The sequence below is a fragment of the Delphinus delphis genome, chromosome 2, assembly GCF_949987515.2.
Source record: "Delphinus delphis chromosome 2, mDelDel1.2, whole genome shotgun sequence".
Taxonomy (NCBI): Eukaryota; Metazoa; Chordata; class Mammalia; order Artiodactyla; family Delphinidae; genus Delphinus; species Delphinus delphis.
The window spans coordinates 5,696,127-5,718,522 of NC_082684.1; the positions used below are offsets into that span (position 1 = coordinate 5,696,127).

The following is a 22,396-nucleotide window of genomic DNA, read 5'->3' on the forward strand; positions in this document are numbered from 1 at the left end:
CCCCATTTAAAAAATCGCTTTTCTCTCCAGAGAGGAAAACATTTTCCTACTTTAATGAAGGTCATGTCTCAATAATACTAAATTTTTATCCTCTTATAATTTTTCTCTTTCTGTCTTATATCCTTTCACAGCTACAGTAATCAGATGACAGATCAACAAAGACACGCTCCTCCTCCAGGTCTTGGAAGTTCCTTCAGTTGACCCCCATGCTGAGTGGGAAGCTTGTGCTCCATCCGTCTGGAATTATGACCCCTGCACCCAATGCCATCAGGTCGATACTGGGTAAACGCCCCCCACTGGGTGCAAGACACCACGGTAGCCCTAGACGGATCTCAAGATGAGCAGGGCACGTTCCAGGTTTGGCTCTAGTGGGACACGTACGTGTTTGTTCCTAACAAGGTGAAACGAGACTGATGAGAGAGGTAAAAGGAGCTGGAGACGGAGCATTAGGTGAAGTCAGACGGGGAAGCTGGGCCGAGGCATGCTGGTGCTGGAAGCCTTTGACCCAGGCCTTCCGGTATAGGTGAAGGCAGACATGGACACACCAATATTTTTTTTGGATCGAGTGTTAAGGGGACAAAAATATGGTCAAGGAGGTAGAAGCAACACAGTTTGGGGCATGTTTGAGGAATGGCAGGTAGAGTCAGTAGGTTTACAGGGTGGGGACCGGGAAAGCGGAGAATGCTACGGAGGATGCTAGTAATGTGGGCTGCACTGCCACGTCAAGGGCTGTGATCATCAGGAAAAACACAGTGAGAATAACTGTTTCCTTTCACTAACAAGAATGACGTGATCAAATCTATGTCTTAGATCACTTGGTAGGAGTGCTCAGGACGAACTGAAGTGAGAAGAGATTAGTCACAGGAAGACCAAGAAAGTAGGAGTACTGGAAATGGAAATGGAAGGAGGCACTGAGGTACCACTGGAGAACCCGAAAAAAAAAGAGAGAGACCAGAGAGAAACTCTCCAGGGACTGATGACGTTACTGCGTTGCTTTTCCAAAGCGGGAGCTGTGATTAAGCTCAGGGCCTCCACTGACACACAGAGAGAAATCATGTGCACTTGAAGCTTTACTGCCTAGTTGATTTGAGGCTCATACCATTTTTGAGATGAAGACACTTGAGTGTTTCTGTCTAGTGGCCAGTGGGTAAAGAAGCTACGGAACTGCAGCTCTTTCTGGGCTCCAGTTTGGCGCCTGTGCCCTGATGCCAGGCTGGTGATGGAGTAACTGGCATTGCTTTTGGCCAGAGTGCCATGTAGACTGAGGCCACAGGGAAGGCTGCTCTCCTGGACCATCACTGTCCCTGCTGCATCAGTGGCTGTCAGCTCTGCACCAGCCCTTCATGTATTCGCCATTCCATCTGATCCTCCAAGCCCCCACCAGGGGACGGTCACGACATGGGACGCCACTTCCTGTAGCTATGCCCTGCCACCTGGGCCACTCCCGCTCTGCCCTCTGGTGGCGGTGTCACCCCCAGGCCTGTCATCTCAGTGATCAGCTCCCCCAGTGACCAGCCAGCTCCAGTCTCTTACAGACCTTCTCCAAAAGCAAAGGGCAGGGGCTTCCCTGGTGGTGCAGTGGTTAAGAATCCGCCTGCCAATGCAGGGGACATGGGTTCGAGCCCTGGTCCGGGAAGATCCCACATGTCACAGAACAACTAAGCCCGTGTGCCACAACTACTGAGCCTGCGAGCCACAACTACTGAGCCCGTGTGCCACAACTACTGAAGCCCGTGCGCCTAGAGCCCGTGCTCCGCAACAAGAGAAGCCACCGCAATGAGAAACCCATGCACCGCAACGAAGAGTAGCCTCCGCTCGCCGCAACTAGAGAAAGCCAGCGTGCAGCAACGAAGACCCAACGCAGCCAAAATTAAATAAATAAATAAATTTATTTATTAAAATAAGCGAAGGGCAGGAGGACCAAAACACGGACCCAGCACATCAGGAAATGCTGGCAACTCTGCGGGGGCCGAAAGGAGGACGTGTGGGGTCTACAGAGGGGCAACCCCTTGCCTGGGGCTGGATGTGTCATTAAGGGCATAAGTAAGATGGGAGGTGTATTTCACGCACTACAGTAGGCTGTGGCAGGAGACCCTGACTTTGGGAGTCAGACTGAGCTGGGGGTGAACACTGGCTCCATCATGGATTCAGGGACCTTGGTGAGCTATTGACTTACCTAAGCTTCAACTTCCTAATCAATAAAATCAGGGTAAAAAACTTCAACCTGCAAGGCTGCTGCAAGGATTAAGGATAATACGTGTACAATGCTGGGTATGCAAACAGTGCTCGGTAAGTGCGGACACTGCTGTGTGGTACGTAGGGAAAGGATACTTCAGCACTCTGATGTACAACTGGAGTTCCGTTTGCAAAGGTCACAGACATGCTGACTTTAAACTTTACCATCAGACTCAAAGCGCAGAGATAAATTAAACTGTACGCTGTAAGAATAGTTAATAAATCCTCATTCAAAAGGTACTCTGTAAATAGAATGCAGGCTCATAACGAGGGTTTTTCAGCCTTTAAGCCAGAAGAGATTGCACTTGGGAAACCCAGCAACCAACTCGGAAAGGCTCACTTGCTGTCCAAAAATGCAACAGCAAACTTCCAAACTACACGGATGAGACCACTTGAGGCAATGTTTAAAGCAGTGCAATTTGAAGGAGATAAAGTAAGTGACATTTGCTTTGGGACGAATTTATATCACTATTAATCTCATGCAAAAAGAAAAATCAACACGTTCCAGATGAATTTTTATAAGAAAGGTGGAATATAACATGCATGTCTACCTCTATTATTTTGTTCCAGACAGGCCGGTGACCAACAGCGTCCCACAGGGTGGCGTGCCTGTCATGCCCACAGGTCAAGAACTGAGGTTTTGAGGCGTGGACGGCCAGTCCCCAGAGCTCATCAGTGTGACCCTACAAAGAACCGAGACAAACAGAAGCTCTGAAATATTACAGCCAACACCCAGGAGCCCTGCAGGACCATGAACCATGGCTTACTGCACACTCTGGAATTTCTCCCATCTGTTTTTCTTCCTCACTGACTGAAGCCGAGGAAGGTGATGTTAGTATAAAACACAGGAAAAATCTCCTCTTTGTAACTCTGTCTTATGTTCTACTATTGCACAGAATGAACGTGTTTGGTGGGCTGGCTGAGCTGGCGCGTACCTGAGTGATGGGCGTGAAGTCTCCGGACAGTGTGCCCTGTAGGACAAAGTTTCTGGTGGTGCCTATCAAGATCACATCGCCCTTCCCCTCAGCCACTGTCCGTATGGGACCAAACTGTTCTGGAATCTGCATGGAAAAGATTTCAAATGTCATTAAATGCTTAGCTCCATCATTCAAAATACTTGTTTACTTATCATGATGACAGCTCCTATCACAATGACATACACACATGCATGTGCTATGGAGAGAGAGAAAGTACTTGAGTGAATGATCCCAAATCTTACATTTAAACTCCAAACATTTAATATACCTAAAAAAAATCAGCAATAGTAAGGTTTTTTTTTTCTTTTTTATACATTTATTTATTTATTTAGTTTTGGTTGCCTTGGGTCTTCATTGCTGCGCGCGGGCTTTCTCTAGTTGAGGTGAGCGAGGGCTACTCTTCGTTGCAGTGCGCGGCCTTCTCATTGAAGTGGCTTCTCTTGCTGTGGAGCACGGGCTCTAGGTGTGCGGGCTTCACTAGTTGTGGCTCACGGGCTCAGCAGTTGTGGCTCATGGGCTCTAGAGCGCAGGCTCAGTAGTTGTGGTGCACGGGCTTAGTTGCTCTGCGGCATGTGGGATCTTCCCGGACCAGGGCTCGAACCCACGTCCCCTGCACTGGCAGGCGGATTCTTAACCACTGCGCCACCAGGGAAGCCCAGTAAGGTTGTTTAAAAAACAAAGAATAAAACATTTTTGTCTTGACAAAATATGAAAACAAGAAATACAACTGAGTAGTTTACTCCTGTTATGACTTCTGATAGCAGAACCAGGTAAAATGTGGAAAGTAAAGAATATGTGATCTGCTGTAATAAGAGTTCCTAAACATTTTTTATAACTTAAAAGGTTAAATTCTTTGGCGACTTCATTTAGTTTTGAAATCCACTTCTCATGTTGGCAAACATATATGATTATCTAAGTGTTAATAAAAATAATTTCAAAACACACCAGCCAAGAACGATTTGCTATGATAAAATAAACAGAGGTGCTTGCACTTTATACAAAGAACAGAAAATCGCAGTGAAAGCCTGAGGTGGACTCCAGGCACTGCGGTTCTGGGACGGTGAGGCGCAGCCTGTCCTCATACAAACTGTCTACTTCCAGCGCGCTCTGTTAGCACAGACTGGAGGAAAGTGGGTAACAATCCACGCTAATGAAGAGGACTTACAGATACTTAAAAACGATGAGTATCTTCTATAAAACTAGGTGAGACTTTGGAGTATTTGTTATGATTATAATGTAACTTGGTTCATCAAATGCTGGTCAAATCTTATTATAAAAAAATGCTACCGCAATTAAAGTCTCCATGAAAGGAAGGTGATTTCCAAAACTCAGATGAAGGCTTTCCTTTTTTTTTTTTTGCGGTACGCGGGCCTCTCACTGTTGTGGCCTCTCCCGTTGCGGAGCACAGGCTCCGGACACGCAGGCTCAGTGGCCACGGCTCACGGGCCCAGCCGCTCTGCGGCATGTGGGATCTTCCCGGACCAGGGCACGAACCGGTGTCCCCTGCATCGGCAGGCGGACACTCAACCACTGCGCCACCAGGGAAGCCCAGGCCTTCCTTTATGAAGAGCAGGAATCAACAAAACCAAATTCTCATACTGTCAGAGCACCATGCCACGCTGCTCTCTGATGTAACTGTGCTGTGTGCATCTGACTTAGAAGTTGGAAAAGTTCTACAAGGTGTCCATGCTATGCTAGAGAGGAAGAAACTCAACCTTCGGATTGATGCCGACCTTGATATCTGTCTGCTCATAATTTCCCAGGGCCTGGGGGAGTGAAAATTCAGTGAGTGTGTAGAAGGGATATTGAATTTCTTGCCTCCGGCTCCTGTTGGAGTCCAGGTCTGCTAACCAGGTAATAAAGAGGCGAAGGAGATGCCAAAAGGGGTCAGAGCTCTAGAGATGGTGTTGGCACTCAGCCACGCACAATGTAAATACTCAGTGAACACTAGTTCAAAGTGAAAATGTCTCCAAAGTAACACGATGGAAATTAAAGTGAAAAGAGAAGAAACGTTTTAACGATGAATCAAAATGTGGATAAATGTTCCCTTGGAAAAGTGAGATTGGGTCTTTGATAAAAATATTCTAGATGTGAAACGCGACCACCTCACATTTTATAAACCTAATTTCCTTTTAGTACTTAAACTGCCTTCGTGATTTTGGTAAAATACTACCCCATTTAGGAAAATTTTATCTAAACAATTCTCAAAACGGTAAGCTGAAGATTTCAAACAAGGAAACTGGTCAGTATAACAGTTTAACGTTCAAAACGAATGTCAATAGCATGACTTGCCGTCTTACCTCGGTTTTATGAAGTTTCTGGTAGTTTCCATCCCAAGAAATGAGCTTCCGGTCCTTCCCTCCTCCCGACACCAGCGTGCCGTCCCTCAACATACAAAGTGCAAAAATACCGCCCTCGTGGGCCCCTTGAACTGCGTAGCTTATTCGATTCGTACCTAAACACAGCAAGACCAAGCTGAGGACATCGTCAAAGGCTCACCTCTGCCCATCTCATTTCATTTTTGTTTTAAAATGCGATACTGTCGGTTAGAACATCATTGCAGTGTGACTCTATCAAGGATCCACTTTCTAGAAGTTCCCAGAGCACCAGACAAGCATGAACTGAATTACTTTATAATTAAGGAAAACAGGGGGAGGGGGTTGGGGGGAGGGACAGACTGGGAGTTTGGGAAGAGCAGATACAAACTATTATATACAGTATGGGTAAACAACAAGGTCCTACTGCATAGCACAGGGAACTATATTCAATATCCTGTGATAAACCATAATGGAAAAGAATATGAAAAAGGATATATATGTATAACTGAATCTCCTTGCCGTACAGCAGAAATTAACACGTTGTAAATCAACTATACTTCAATAAAATAAACTAAGAAAAAAATAATTAAGGAAAACATGCTAACACGAAGCATAGTGTGTGAAGAGTACAGCCAGACTACATGTGGCTGAGAAATGAGCTGTGTGTCTCTGGACAAGTGACTTAACTGCTCTGTCTCAGTTTCCCCCTTGGTGTAATGGGGCTACTGCTTATCCCACGGGATTGTTCTAAGGGTGGAATGAACTGATGTATACATACAGTCCACGGCACCCAGAGTAGCAGGATACTACAAAGGTCACCATATTAATCTGAAATTACACTGATGGGTCTGTTTTCACCTTCACCCCCCACTCAAATACTAAGATCCTTGAGGACAGGGATAGTGCATTTTTCCTGGCACATGGCAAGCACTCATAAGTGCTCACTGAAGAACTTCCCTGGCGGTCCAGTGGGTTAAGACGCCGAGCTCCCAATGCAGGGGGCCCGGGTTTGATCCCTGGTCGGGGAACTAGATCCTGCATGCCGCAACTAAGAAGTCCGCATGCCGCATCTAAGACCCAGTGCAGCCAAAATAAATAATAAGTAAAGAAATAAAGAAATAATTTAAAGTCAGTAAATAAATGCTCATTGAACTTGACCAAATAAATGTTTCTGAGTAAGGAGACCTCCTCACCACACTGTTTGCCCACTGACGGCGGGGATGCCCATCTGACTCACGTTTGCTCAGCACCTAGCATGCTGCCTCAGACAGCACTCAGTCAGCGTCTGCCAAGCACTATGTGGACCAGAGAAGTTAAATACTGTAGAGCTAAATAAACAGTCTTTGATGATTTCACCATTATAAGTTGTTATCAGATCTCCTAAATAAGCTGTTAGCTCCATTATAATGTCTTGGGCTTAAAGAGCCTTTTAGAGCGACAGAAGTCCACAGCTTACTAGTCTCATTTTCCTCAGTCCCAGTGTTTTGGTTCCAAGTTACACCCGCACACATGCATGTATGTACCTATGTACCTTGGAATCGAATAGTAAACCCGGAAATGATATTAACAGACAATTCTTACGGGAGCCACGTTTGGCTTCATATTTATAACATCACCCAGAAATGTCTGCTTTGGGAGGAATCACGTGTTACCTTTTCCCCATACCAGGATGTTGCCACTTGAATCTCCGGTGATGGTGTCACCATTTTCAGAAAATGTCACACAGAGGACAAACTTTGGCTTTTCTTGCTTCTGCAGAATATTTTAAAAGAATACGTATATACAATCAAGACATCCTTTTGTTTGTATTAATACCATCTAGAAGCACAGTCACCCCAAGCTGGATAGTGTCAGCTTCTGCTACCACACTGTGTACCTTTCATTCTTATCCACCATTACGTAACTTATGCCCTGAGATTATCTGGTCTAAAGTAAAGAGATTTCTGCTACTTATCAGGTTGAAGGCAGTTCGAGCAGAGGAGGGTGTTGGAGAGGCTAAGGGGCCGTGTTGCCGTGACTACGGCCTGAAGGATGGGCCTGGCATCCTCTGACTCAGCCTCTGGGCCCACAGGGCAGCAGGTGCCCTCCCAGCACTCTCGCAAGGCCCGCAGATGCTGGACTAAATGGCACAGAGACTGCCCATCGCTCTCTGCAGAGTCCCACTGGGGTCTCCTGGGCGCCTTCTTCCTCGCTCTTTGCAGCCAGCAGGCCTCGGCGAGGGCCCAGCCCCTGGGCGTCCTTTCCTGGTGCTTCTGCCTGTGTTGATCCTTCCTTCTCAGCATCACCAGTGTTATCCATGAGACACGAGGGGCTCCCCAACTCTGCCAGGGATCTCCAGGAACAGTCTTTATCACGACACCCCCGCATTTGCCCATTAAAACAAATTCTAGCACTGGGATGCCTCGAAGCTTCCTTAAAAGCTAGGTGACCGCAAGTACCATCGGTGAAAAATAAAACGACAGATGCAATTTCACTTTACCTCGAATAATCCTTGCTTCTTAATAAGGGAGCTTCCTTCTAGTGTCCAAAAGTAGAGATGGGACTTTCCACAGGTAACAATTATATTCGTGTCCGTGGGGTGGAAATCCGCAGCGAATACAGCTTCATTAGAACACTTGGTGCAAAACAGGAGAATCAAATGTCTCAAGTCTCTGAAGACACTTAAGAAAATAAATACAATCTGAACCACAAATAAATAATTCATCAAGGTAAGCACTAGGCCTCTTGGTATTTTCTCCCACCGAATTCGTCTTTTGGAATCACTGAACTTGTGTCTGTGCGTGCCGACCCCTCTCCTCCTCGTCTGTCTCCCCCACTGCACTGAGCCCTGAGGATGGGGCCACGAGGTCATCCTTCCGTATGGGGACTCACAGGAACTGGGACACAGCAGGCACACAGTGAGCTCTGGCTGAAGGGGCGGCCGGGGAACTAAGAATTGCAGGTTCATCGCCATCGAGTGATTGGAAGGGCCCCGGCGTCTGGATCATATTCGGCTCCATCGCTCCTGGCCCACTTTGGCTGCCCTGCTTGTCTGGGGAGTCCCTCCTGATACGGATGCCCAGGACTCTGCCGGTGGTTTGCCGACCAAGCCTGGAATCCAGTAGGGGATCTGGCTCTTTGGGTACCACTTCAGCACCCTCACCCTGCTATCTTGATTTCCACGACTTGCACCCTGGTCCCATGAATCGGACCCTGATGGCTCTCTGTGCTTGATAATTCAGTTATACATTCTTAAACCCGGACAGTAACTTGCGCTGACTGCTTCCAACCCAGCGACATGGCAAGGACTTAAATACTTGAGCAGACTATTAGAAGGCATAGCTACAGCATAAAAATAGTTATTTAATGCCTTATTAGAAGACAGGGTCTGCATCCCACACACAAACAAGGGAGAAAGTTATGTAAGTGGGGTGATCCAATGGTGCTCCGAATGTTAGGTAGGTAAAGTGATCCAATGGTGATGCTAATCTTAGGTAAGTCAGGAGGTCCAGTGGTGATGCAAATCTTAGGTTAAGTCAGGTGATCTACGGTTAATGGATGCCAGGGTGAGAAATCTGAAGTCAGTTCTATAAAAATAGATCCAATCATGGTTTTAACAGGAGGAAAGCATAAGAAAGCTCAAGGAAGGTACACTGACATAAGGAAAGTCCAGTGGGTCCCACTGCAGGAAGAGCACCGCTGGGAGGACCCCATTCCGGAGTCCACTCAGCTCGGGACAAGCCCCGTGCTGGCTGTACCGCCCTCCTCGTGCCCCTGCTCCCTGCCTGGCCCTCCCACTGGGCAGCAGGCACATCTCACTTGTCACCAACACGCCGGTGTCTCCTCGACACGCGTGTGCACAGGGGACACTCGGCATTTGTGGATGACGGAGAGAACGCGAGCAAATGAGCGACGGAGCGAATTAAAAGGGTGGTGACTGTAAAATGAGGAAGGAAAACCCTTATAGACGCTGTGATGAGAAGAAGAAACCCTACCAGGCCTTGGGAATGGGGGGAGGGGTGGGGGCCCAAGGGCTTCTCGGTGAAGGGGTCCTGCCTAGGGGCTGTGGTGGGGATGGAGCCCACAGCCCACCGAGACACAGAAAGCTGGCCAGGGGCCAGCAGAGGAAGGCTCCACATGGGAAAAGGACAGCATAGCCCAACATGAGGCTTGGAGAGAGACCTTGACATCCGCCAGCCTCTCTTCCTTCTGCCAGTCCCACACGGACAGCACGTGGTCATTGGAGTCATCCACGGCACAGAGGTTGCTTCCTCCATTCTGGAAAAAGAAAAAGGTATTCACAGGAAGACTACATTTGAGAATAAACTAGGTTGAGAGTGATTAACAAGGAACATAATTTTATTTTTAATAAAGAGTCCGCTACATCTTCATTAAAGAATATTTACCCACCACCGTCGAGACCTACTTATGACTTGGGCACACAGACAGTGGGAGCAGGGGAATGTGGGGTGACAAGGGACAGGAGCGGGAGGGAGGGGTCGGGGGGTGCGCTTCACCACTGGTTCTGTTAGAACCAGCCTCCTAGGGGCTGCAGAGCCCCCGCCCTGGAGGAGAAGGCATCTGCGGCTCCAGGGCACAGGTCTGCGCTGAGCGACGACCAGGTTACCGCAAGGCCGTACGAGGGGAGGGGGCACTGGGGGTGAGGCGCGCGGTGTACTGATGTGAACACATGTATGTTTCTGAACTGGCTGAACAAGTGCTTTAAAGCGTGGCTCTGTTGAACGGGCACATCCTGAGGAAGCCTGGGAGACCACGAGGTCCATCCAGCCCCTGCTTATGGCCAGGCAGCGAGCCAGGCCGGCTGGGGACCGCACAGACAGGCAGGGGAAATTCAAGGCCAGAGCAGGCAAGACTGCTCCAGGAGCCTGAAGACCGTGTGGCTGCAGGGCCTCTTCTCATCACCGTGGAAATGTCGGATTGGGAGCGTGTGTCACCGAGGCGGCGCCTGCGCCCTCTGAATGAGGGGACCTGGGAGGCGGGGGGTTTCGGAGTCCAAATCTGTACACGCACCTGCGCAGTTACGGGCTGTTAACTCCCTCCCTCTTCCACCTCGAGCTGAGTCTCTCCTCCCTGTGGACAAAGGCTGCGATACCCACAGGGCTCGTACTTACGGATTTTGAGAATGCGATACAGGTGACGGCTCGGTCAAAAAACCCGATTCCGATGACGTGCAGCGTGTTCAGCGTCACGGAATCCCAGATGCGCACGTTTGGGGGCAACTGCTGCTTAGAAAACAAGGCAGAGTCACCCACTGTGCCGCGTCTACGAGTTTATCTTTACCTTGAAATTATGAGAATACTTTAATGCTGTCAAAAAAAAATTTTTTTTGATGCATTTGAGGACTCTGCCTTTTAATATAAATAAAACATTCCCAATCTCTCCCAGAGGTCGTGGCTCTCGGGGCCAATTTAACTTCAGGAGAGCCCGTTATTGATAACTATACCACAGGAAGTGATATTCTCATGTGCGTATCGAATGCGTCTGAGTTTTAAAAATGAAAAATGATGAAGAACATGGAGTCTCATTTAAGGGTTATCCTTGCAAAGTCTGTATCGTTACTGAGGATCAAGCGTGGTTCAATTCACCACGATGGTTGCCACCAATGGTATTAAGAGCTTAACGTCCTTGGGCCCCACAGGAAATTGACTGTATGCAAACGAAAATTTAGAATTGTTATGATTAGTTCAAAACCCTCTCAACTATGTTAATTTTTCTCTTCCTTAATAGGAGAAAACATCACAGAATAATCAGCAGGTTTATCAAGAAAAGGACTAGCATTGTACCCCGTAGATGGGTGAAGTAGGTTCTAGGTTGGACTTGTCTCTAAGTAGCTGGGCGTCCGCAGACAGTCCCTCGGCCTCTCCAGACTTCTCCACTTGTAAATGCAAGGGCATGGTTCAGATAACTATGACATTTTCTCTGGCTCTAAGGTTCTGATTCAATTTCAAGGCCAGAAACTGAAATACACAGTTAAGCCACTAGAGGGGAGGAACAAATGATTTACTACTAATTTCAAATAACTTTTAAAGATCATTTAACAGTTAAAAAAAAAAAAAAGAAGATGAAGACCCTGTCCCCTCTGTGTTTACAGAAGAGTAGTCTGATTTCCATTGTTCCTGTTACCTCCTTTCAAGTATAGGATTTTAATGGAAAATAGCATAAGTAGTTAAAATTTGATGTTATTAAAATATTTTCTGAAAAATGGTAGCACTCAGGATAAAAATGGAAGAACTTAATGTAATTAGTTTCAGATCATACATTGTGCATGGATACACAATGCTATACAAAAATGGACATCAGAAAAGTTACAAGAAGTTTTGGATAAGACATGACAATGACCACAGATTGTGGTAAATAAGTACGTGGAAGCCAGTTTTGAGTTGTTGTATTCGGCAAATTCTACTAGCTCCTTCTCTGATTCCTTAAGATACAAACTGAAGTCTTGCTGAAGTGCTTACAGAATTTGGGCTAAAATCCTTCCAGCAGCCCTTATAGATGACACCCAGACACAAATTCCATGGGCTGAAGTCATGATTACAGGGAATTCATGGCAGAGGGTGTCTGAAATTCACTGAAGAGGCAACGTGCCCCCAATTCAAATGATTATTTATTATGATTTTAACTTTGCTTATTAAATGTGTACTTAACATTTTAATGTTCATCACGTGTGTAAATAAATATCTTAAGAGTTAATGGATTCTTAGGCAAGAACAATGCTATTTAAAAATTAGCTGAAACTAAGGTGAGCTCAAGGGGTTTGTAAAGTCAGTGTAAGAACTTTAATTTGCAATAAAAAATTCAAATGAGGGATTAAGAAGTACTCAGACATTTTATACCTAAGCAGGCTCATTCGTCAGCAAAATTTTCAGAAAATTATTTTGTGTTACCAGTTCATTACAAAAATATTAAAATAGAACTCACTTTTCCATCCTTAGATGTGCCTGCAACTTGTCCTGTGGCTATCGTGATCCTATCAGGATGAACTGCAAGGCTAAAAAGAGATATTTAAAAAACATCTACCGTTTAAAGGTAAGCTTCACTCTTCCCTTGATCAAATACAATCTGGTCAAAAATTTAAAAGTAAGATATACACAGTGCCTAACTTCTTACAGTCATGATAAATTCTCTAAGCACCTCATTTCGTTTCATCTTAATTCCATTACCTATAGAGAATTTTCAAGTTCAAAGAAAAAGCACCCTCTGCTTGGGAAATACCATTTCAGTCTCAGAACCACTTCATTAGTATACAATCTTTATTAAGAAGTCATTTGAGTATATCAAATAGCAAAAGCATCATCTTTTTCCAACAGCATTTTAATAACTGACCAGGGAGTCAGGATAAATAGAAATACATAAATCCATCTATTCATCCATCATCTTTTCCAGATACATAAAATCGCTACCAAAGGTATAAATGAATTATAGGAATAGCAGACCCAGACATACACATGAGGCAAAACATTTTTATTAAAAAATAAAGACTCAAATTAGAAGCCGTTAGCACGAGAAGGCCTCCAGATAGGGGTCTGTTAGAGCTATTTGTTTAGGTAACGTGGTTGGTTAAGATGATGTGTTATAAGGAGAGAAAACTAAAAAGGTGTCTTAGAGAGCAGGCTACCCAGAACACAAGAGTTTTCCCCAAAGATCCTATTTTCTCAGATCCCTTTCTTTCTCTTTAGTTATATCCCATCACTGAACCCTTTCTGCCAATGCTCTTCCCACAGGTGTCAGAGGAATCCCAGTTTTGAGGACTCACCACTTCACGTCATCATTATGGCCCGTGTAATGCCGCTGCAGCTGCTCCTCCACATTGTACAGCACGACCACGGACGCGATGAAATACACAGTCTCGCCCGTTGGAAGCAAGTACAGGTTGTTACGACAGTCTCGACCCCTGTACCCATAGCTTCGTGTACGTCAAGACAAAATAAAAAATATGTTTTTTAAAAGTAAAAAATAAAGTAAAATAAAATAAAAACCCAACTCTTTCACGGGCTCTATTTTCTTGCCTTTCATTTTTTTCTTCTCGGAAGCTCGTTCATGTTCCCAAATCTCATACTATGAAGGCTCCAGCAGCTTTATTTCAAGAACGCTAGTCATACGGCTGACTCAGATTTTTGTGGCTTAGATTTTGTGGGAGCTTTTTCGTTTGCTTTTCTGTAAAGGGTATTCTACCTGTGCTACATGTCCATTTAATATAAGCCATACACTGTATTTCCTTCATTTAGTCCTGGGTTCATCCTCATGTTCCTTCTTTAATTAGTCGGTGTTAACTCGAAGTTAGGCCCCAAGGTTAGCCAAGTCCCTACTTGGCGGAGGGGGCAATGCTAGTCTTTCCTTCCAGGGTACCCCTCTTTCTTTCTTTGGGTTTAAAAACTTTGTGCCAGCATGGTTTAGTTACATGATTTTCTACAGCTGAATTTCGATAAAAGCATTCATCGACTGAGTACTTCGTGTAAGACTTAATCAATGAATAAAGGATACACCCATTCCAGCTTAAGTCTCTTCGTTGGTAGTTCTACTTTTGCTTCCAAGCTGTAAGAATCCACTTGATCTTTGGGCATGTGCATGGTAACGGGGCGTCCACGAAGAAACATCTTTACATATCCTTCTTCTATGAAGAGAACAAAGAGGTCAGTAGGATACCTCAGTGCCCAGCGTACCTGAAAAAAGGTTATATTTTCTCTAGCCTTTCAATGGGAAAGCGGAAACTTTGCCCTTTATGTCCTTTCTGGTTAAAGTCCTAGGGAAAACTACCTAAAACACAAACGGTTTGAAACAAAATTTTTCATCTTGTTTGCCTTTGACATTCTGCTTACTTAAGTAATGTAAGAAATTGTAAAAGGCAGGAAAGAACTGGATTCCCACAATTATTTTCCATGAGAGATTTTAGTGCTTACGTTTCATCATCAGGAGGGGGAAAAATGCCACCCCCCCCCAAAATTACAACTAACACAAGAAATCCACTTAAATTCTTTATTGAGTTCAATGTATATACAATGTCAGTATCAAAATTCATAAAATATCTTTCAATATTTAAATTGGTGTGTTATAGCGCAATGTAAAAATGTGTCTTTATGTATCTTTTACACTGGACACTTCTTTCAAGTGTAAAGAACACAAAATCAGCAGAAGTACATGCTAGGATGCATGCAGGAGGAAAATGCTCAAAGAAAAGCTAGAAATAGGAAACCAGAGAACAAAAGACCCATTAGAGAGAGAAACTGGGAAATAAACCTTTCCTAAACAAACATTTTTAATAACAAAATAACTTATGATGTTTTGATAAATTATAGGGATGAAAGTAAAACCCAATAACATATGGACAAGGGGCAACTCCTGGACTTTTAAAAAGAAACGACTTCGGGTTTTCTGGCTACAGTTTTCAGGATATAATAAGACCAAAGAAAATGTCTTGTGAGCTCTTGATGAATTCTGTTCTGATTCAGAACTCACTGCATTCTGATGCTTCACTGCAGATCAAAGGACTGGGTCTTAATGGCATTTAAATTGGGCAGTTGGGACCACGGATATCTGTACATCACTCAACAGAAAAATCCTCCGCAGAGAGGAAATTGCTGAGGAAGTCATAAAGTAATTATAGTGTCGTAAGTACCACATTTACAAATTAGTTTTGTAAGTCTTATTCCTAAGGATTTGCAAACAATGCCACATGCAACATTGCCTGGAAGTTGAGAGGCCATCCCACTTTATGTTATGGTGTGCGTGCAATTCAGGTCATAAGGGCATGCAATACACTCTTCACGCCTGCACACAGCGTGCCAGCTGCTCTGTTCTGTGATCCGCCTCCCCAGCTCCGCTGGGACTAGCCCATCTGAGGCCCATGGCACTGCAGGCCTTCTCATCACCCCGCCCCCCGCCCCGGTCATCCTAGATGCTGCTGCCAAACCTGTCAAGGCCCACAATGGATTCAGAATCCTTCTCCCACTCTCTTACCTGCTGGACCCAAAGCTCTAACTGCCCTGCCCTGCTACTCCCGTACGTGACCTCACTGGCCACAGCTACCCCCCACCCCGTGGAACCTTCTCTCTCTCTGCCACCTGCACACCACTCCGTGCCTCTACCCATGCTCGCCTCAGCTGACCTCTTCCCTTCCTTAATCCCTCACCCAAGTCTCAGCTCATCAGACAGTGTGGCTACCTCAGCTGCAGACCCTAAAAGCACCCAGCAGACCGATAGAAGGGGGACAAGGAGGGGTGGGTGTGACAGCTTAAGTGACAAGCGATTCCGTTAATTCTCTTTGTAAGGGGAATCACGGAATGCAGATTCCGAATAAAGGGACTATGATGCCATCCCACAGCACACACAAGAAGCCTAGTAGGGCTGCATATGATCAACGTAAGTGAAACATCTACTTGAGTATATGGTTGTTATGTGCTGGTAAAGTCCTTATGGTGGAGGTTTGCTCACTGGGCAGTTCTACGTCACCGGACTGGGCAAAAAAGCGCTGGAGTTAGCCTTGGCACTGTTTTGTACTGGTAAGTCAGACATTCTACAACTAAAATGAAAAACGCAGCAAGGGAAAGCAATGGTTTTTTTTTGTTTTTTGGGGTTTTTTTTTCAGGCGTATTAGGATAACAGCACACACCCACCAAACCCAAAGGTGCTAGAGGGAGCGGCCAGCAGCAGTGCAGGTTTCAAACAGTGGGGCATCCAGGGGTTGCCCTATAGCTCTCTTAAGGTTATACAGATTTTAAAAAGAGTTCCTATAATCAGCCAATAATCCATCAAGATCCAATTTATAGCTGCTCATTAAAACCCACCCAAGTAAATGCTCAGGAATGCTTTTAACTTCCAACGAATCAAAGTGGTTTGCATCACAAAAACATTTTCATACAAGGAGACTATCTGTTGGCCTGTATGAAAAGAGTTTCTGCAGCCTGGGTCACAGCTTTGCTCAGAGAGCTATGAGGTTTCAGAAATGCCGCCTACCTTTGCAGTGTGTCACCCGGCGTTTCCCTTGTGATTTCGGAGACAGAGACAGAAGTGCTGGGTAAAGAGACGATGGGGCACTGCAAGAGTGACTGGCCTGCCCGGGAGCACTCCCGAGCCCTCAGGCCGAGAGGCTCCCGGCCCCCTGCTAGAAAAACCTGGACACATTTCGGGGATTCTGACAAGTGCACTCCAGACCTAGCTCTGCAGGCTTAGGGTGATTACATTTTCAGTGAGTAATTTCATGCTTCTTGAAAACGAAATGAATACTGAAGCACATGCGGATAAATAGGAAAGTCCGACTTTCATGTTTCAATTGTGCACTTAAGGGGGAAAAAAACCTTGGAAAATTAAATGAATTTATTTAACCCGTTGCACACTTGTCAATGATTTTGCGTTTTTAAACACACTTTCAAATAAGGTTACTATTCTCAAAATAGCAGCTCCCTTATTATAAAATGTGTTAGAAAAGACATATAGAAAGATATATATGAACTATTAGTTTGCAGTTTAGGAAATCAAAGGCAGAAAAAGAAAAAAAAAGTTGCTTTTAGACAAAGTTATAACTGGATGCATCAGAAACTTTCCCCTTCAGAGAAATGTAAATGTTGATGATGGGGGGGGGGAGCCCCATTAGTAAGGAAGAGATAACAAAGCAACAGGAGTCTCTTAACCTAGAACTTTTGTTTCAGTATAATGGCATCTCACTCTTCCTCCTTATTGATGTATCTTGAATCGGTTTAAAGGGGGTGAGTAAAGGGTTTAGTCTTTATGACCATTTTCTGGGTGGTCTCTGTATGACGTGAGCCATCAGACCCCCAGGTACAGGCTGACAGTGAGCGCTCAGCCCCCAGTCCTGCCACATGGACCCCCATGTTCTGCCCGTCCCAGCTGCCCCTGAATAACTACTTATCGCCCCTCAAGTCCTGAGGTGACTGAGGGACGCCCGCACCAACATTCAATCAGCCTTACCTGCGCTGAAGACCGGCTCCTTGGGTTTGCTGTGGAGATAAAACCAAACCAGTTTGTAAAGGGAGGCGGGGGGTGGTGGTTAGTCTCATTCACAGAAGACCCCACACCCCACTAGCTGCCGCAGTTTGTCACACGGATGCTGTTAAAAAGAAAAACAAAACCATGTAACTGCAAAGAGGAGGAACGTAAGCAGAAGTGTCCAAAACCAGGTGCCAGAGACGACAATCCCGACTTTACCACCAAAGATGTGCTTTTTATGAGAACAGATAAAGGTTTGGAGACGGAACACATGTGGCTCATCACGACGGGAACAGCCCTGCCTAAACGTGTAGAAAGGTTTGTCTTCCTTCTCCACGCTCTTCTGGCAGATTATCTGAAGAATTTACTTAAAACTAGCAAACTCCTGCCACAGGGGCTTTGGGGAGAGAGCTTTTAGCGTCCAGCTCCCAGCAGGGATGGGTACGGGGTGGGCGGGGGGTGGGATGAAGGGGTGGGAGAGAGGGAAGAATAAGGAATGTCAGGGTGTGGCCACATCCTGGGACATGTGGGGATCCCCACTGTGGGCCTTGGCCAGGCCGAGACCCCCCATGACTGCACCTGGGAAACCAGAACCCCACCGTGTTCAAGTTCACACCACCAGGGACTGAGGTCATCCCTAGGGGCAATCCTCCCACAGGACGAGCCTGCATGGGGAGTCCCCCCAAGTGCAGGAGGGCACAGCCCTCCCCGTGACAACCTGACAGCTGCCTGTGGGAAGACTGTCACCTCATGCCAAACAAGGGAAGGGACTCCCAAGCACGGCGGGAAGTGCGCCCCGTTCAAACACAGAGCCAGTGCTTGAAGCCAAGCCTGTGAGACTCCGATGTCTATGCCGTCTTCCAAGGTACCCCTACCCCACCAGAGTACCTCCCGCTTTAAGATGTGGAAAAGACACAGTAAATAAACGAAACCCGTCCCAGAGAGGGCTGGGAGAACTGTAAGCCTGCAGAGGCGCCTACATTTTTTGTGCGTACATGTTGAAAAACAAATACTGGAGCAGATACGGTCCTAATATTACTTTTCTCCTTCATTTTAAACTTGAAATACATTGAGAAACACCACCAGTAAAAACTACCCCTAATCCCATGATGTAATAAATGATATTATTTATTAATGGCCTTGATTTTCAGATAATTTTATGAGTATATGGCGGGAAACTCTTTACTGATGCTTTAAGAGTGGTTTACTGTGTTTCAAGTAGGTGGATCTGCTATGGGCTGAGATTTCAGCAAGCTAACCACTGGTCACTGAAAATAGTACTCTGCAGGCCCCGCACACCATTTAACACAAAAGCCTAACTTCCATCAGCCCTGAAGGCCCAAAACAACCTCTGTGGACCCCGACATTTTTCCGATCTCATCCTCCTGTCTCTCCCCTCAGTCACAGACTTCCAGACACTCTGTCCTTGCTGTCCCGAGACTGGGCCAGCAGCTCCCAAGCCCGGTGTGGACCCCAGCTTCCCACCCCCCTGTAGAGCGCATGGCCGGGCGTGTGCTCAGAGCCGCCCCCCGAGAGGCCTTCTTTGATGCTCCACTCTGCGGCCTCCTCGGTCCTGCTCACCACGCCCCGCCTGGCTTTATCTGTATTAATCTGTCTCTCCCCAGAAGCGCAGGAGGGCAAAGATCTGTGCTCACGACCGCGTCCCGGGGCCTGTAACAGTCTTCAGCTGCTGCCTGGAAGCTGGTAAGGTCTGGAGCCCTCCCTGCCTCTGATCCCAGCTGGCCCCGTGGGTGTGCGTCTGGCCAGGGGGGCTGGGGGCTGTCCCGACGGCCCTGCTGCCCCCCACCTCCCCCGAGGCAGCCGGTACTTCCTGGCGCCTGGCGTTTCTCGCTGTCCTCCCGGTCAGTCCTCAGCCTTTACTGCGCCATCACGGCATGCAGCCCCTCCAGGGCCCCCTCTCAGCATCTTCGTCCCTCCTTCGGGGTGGTACCCACACAAGGCCCAGTGTGGAGCATCCCTCCCGGTCCTCGGGCTGGGCCCTCGGCAGGTGCCATGCCTGGGCTCAGAAAGGGTGGCTTCAGAACTCCTGTCCTGCTCCCAGGCTCTGTCACAAGCTCACCGAAGGTCTGTGGAAAAGGGGTACGTGTGTGTGAAGGTTCCCTTTGTGCCTGGGGCTCCCGAGAGTTCTACACCACTCGGCCTCTCGGGATTCTACAAGCTGTCAGCTCCTTTCTTCTTACAACCATTCCTCCTCTCCTGCAGCTCTGCCAAAGATCACGGCGGCCAGGGCAGTCCCTCCTAAGAGGGGCTTGTCACTTTTGGGGCTGGAGTTCGTCATATCACTCGGTGACCTCGGCTCCACGGCGGGCTCACCTGGCTTGTTCTCGTCGTTGGGGGGAGTGACACTCTTGTGATTTTCTAAGCAGAAGCGTTAAGTCTTAACTGCAACTTTTATATCTTATTAGATTCACAGGCAGGGCAAGGACACAAGAGGAAAAGCTAAAACAGAAGACTACAAAGCAAACCTACTGGTTAGGTAAGCCAGGCAGGGAATTAGAAGACAGGAATGTTATTTTTCCATCATGACTTTAATCACAAAAGCAGAAAGATGCCAAGTCCATGAAACAGACATAAGCAATCTGGAACCCTCCCTAGAGACAGAAAAGAGCAATTACAGATTATGTTCCTCTTAGAAAGAGAACATCTATAGGGGAATTTGAACTTCAAATATAGGGAAGCCAGTGGAATTCTGATGTTGAAGAAGATGGATGAAAGATTAGTTAAAAGACCAGAAAAAGGCAGCTAAGTGTTAACAGCTAAAGGTCACTGAGAGGTACCAGGCACTGAAGTTCTCATAGTTCTTTACACCTTGCTCTAAACTATGCCTTACCTTTTGGGTATACAGGTATTGTATTTAGAAAACATACTATCGCTAGGCTTCGTTATTTTAGAAAGTTCAATTTTTATAGAAAGATATACTATCCTTACTTTAGAACCCACGATTCCTGCCCACATACCACCCTCCTGAAAGGCAAGAAGCCTGGGAAAAGGTACTATTCCAACTCACACATGCACGTCTGATAAATACTAACCTATAAAATGACAACAAATCTTTCCAACGATTGACAGAAGGGCAAACCCACAGAACATGTGATGACGAGGATCCAAAGTTAAAGATGCCGTGGCCCCAGGTCAACATCAGTGAATGGCAGCCGCGCGCCCATCACCTGTCCGATCTTGAACTCACCGTCAATAGAGCTGAGCGTGGACCCTTCAGACCCAGCACACTGGAAACACGCTCGGCTCGTGAGCTCACTTGGAACGGGAGATGACTGCCTCTCAAGGTGTGGTGTAATTTGTCCCTGGGCACCCATTCCTTAAATGGGCTAAATGGAAAACTGAAGTGGGGGACTTGGCACTGCCTCTGCCGCCAGGGTGCGGTTCCTGGGGGCGGGGGGAGAGTGAATAAACTCTGGGACCAGAATGAGGCTCCATCCATCCCTGTCCGAGTGTGGAGTCAGCGCAGATGTTCCCCACCCTGAAGCCCAGGACTGAAGTAAGCCCAGAGGAGAGAAAGGATTTCCCTTCTGGCAAGCAAACCCTCGTCTCTTGGCTATTCCGGCCTCAGGCTGCTGGGCCCAATATCTCCAAAATGAACCACGGTGCAATCCAGTGCGGGTCTTTTTACTGCTCTGTTTTTGGCAGGAAGGAGATTTGCTGAAAGAGCTTGGCTGTACACTCCCTAAAGCTGGAAGGTTCGGGAGACTCTCCTAACTAGAAGCAGTACCTGGGGGTCACGGAGGACGTGAGGAAGCCTGGAGCCTTCACCAGACCAGTAGCTGGATCTAGAGGCAGTAGGAGGAAACCAGACAGTTGGCCCAAAGAAAAACTCCCACCCGGAGCTGTGAGCTCACACCACGAAGCAGCTATAATCACCTAAGTGACATGTTATCCCCGAAAACGTTCACTGTGGACTCTGGTTGCCGGGACTGTCAAAAGTGGCTGTTTCCCCTTCATCTGATATCACTCAGATGACTCACTGTGGGCTGGGTGTTTGTAAGGGGGAGAGTCCAGCCAAGAACTCGTTCAGACTCAGATGCAACGAGTATTCCCTGCACTGCTCCTCTGCGGTGGGATCCGCGCTTAGCACATTCGTATCTGTTACTAATTTACCCCAAGGTCCTGAAAGCCGGTCTCCGACACATGGGTGACGCATGTAACAGGGAGCTCTGGAGACGGGAATTAGGGCAGACTGACAGTGGCCAAATGCTTCCGAGCAGAGATACTTGCTTTACAAAATGATTAATAAGGCCTGATCGAGGAGGAGACCGTTCCAAAGTCAAACATGTTTTTTCCCTGCAACTTATTCATCTACAAAAATGGTACCTCTCGGCATACATACCATGACTCCTTCTGAAAATGACTTCACTTGATGAAATGTGATCCCTGCTGGGAGTCAAGATACTCTGCTACGTAAACACTGATTCTTTTTATAAATTGCCCTTAAGTAAGCAGCTGTTAACTCCAAGTAGGGTCATTCAGGAACCATCTATTTAAAATATTTAGAAGTTGCTACTGGGGACAAAAACTACTGCTTCATAGACATTTCCAACCAATACTTCCAGTTTAACGTGGCAGAAGGAGCACAGGGTTTTTTGTTTTTTGGTTGCACTGGGTCTTAGTTGAGGCTCGCGGGCTCCTTAATTGCAGCACGTGGGCTCCTTAGTTGCAGCAGGCGGGCTCCTTAGTTGCGGCTCCAGGCCTCCTTAGTTGTGGCAGGCGGGCTCCTTAGTTGTGGCATGTGAACTCTTAGTTGCAGCATGTGGGATCTAGTTCCCTGACCAGGGATCAAACCCAGGCCCCCTGCACTGGAAGCGTGGAGCCTTACCCATTGCACCACCAGGGAAGTCCCAGGAGCACAGATTTTGAAGGCAGTTGGATTCGTGTTTTATTTGGGCAAAT

General features: G+C 46.8%; 1 protein-coding gene across 2 annotated transcripts in view; it reads right to left on the minus strand.

Moving 5' to 3' along the window:
- The window catches only part of EML1 (EMAP like 1), a 145,088-nt gene that overhangs the window by 26,215 nt on the left and 96,477 nt on the right, over nt 1–22,396 (minus strand). Inside the window, exons 5-15 of one of the 2 annotated variants that reach the window (XM_060003929.1) lie at nt 17,456–17,484; nt 14,015–14,144; nt 13,287–13,436; nt 12,452–12,521; nt 10,642–10,752; nt 9,692–9,787; nt 8,010–8,144; nt 7,183–7,282; nt 5,513–5,667; nt 3,171–3,296; nt 2,787–2,918 (exon numbers count right to left, since the gene is read on the minus strand). In XM_060003929.1, the coding sequence (XP_059859912.1) occupies nt 2,787–2,918; nt 3,171–3,296; nt 5,513–5,667; nt 7,183–7,282; nt 8,010–8,144; nt 9,692–9,787; nt 10,642–10,752; nt 12,452–12,521; nt 13,287–13,436; nt 14,015–14,144; nt 17,456–17,484 (1,234 nt within the window). Of the gene's footprint in view, nt 1–2,786; nt 2,919–3,170; nt 3,297–5,512; nt 5,668–7,182; nt 7,283–8,009; nt 8,145–9,691; nt 9,788–10,641; nt 10,756–12,451; nt 12,522–13,286; nt 13,437–14,014; nt 14,145–17,455; nt 17,485–22,396 lie in introns of both variants that reach the window. The other variant, XM_060003930.1, reaches the window with a different exon arrangement.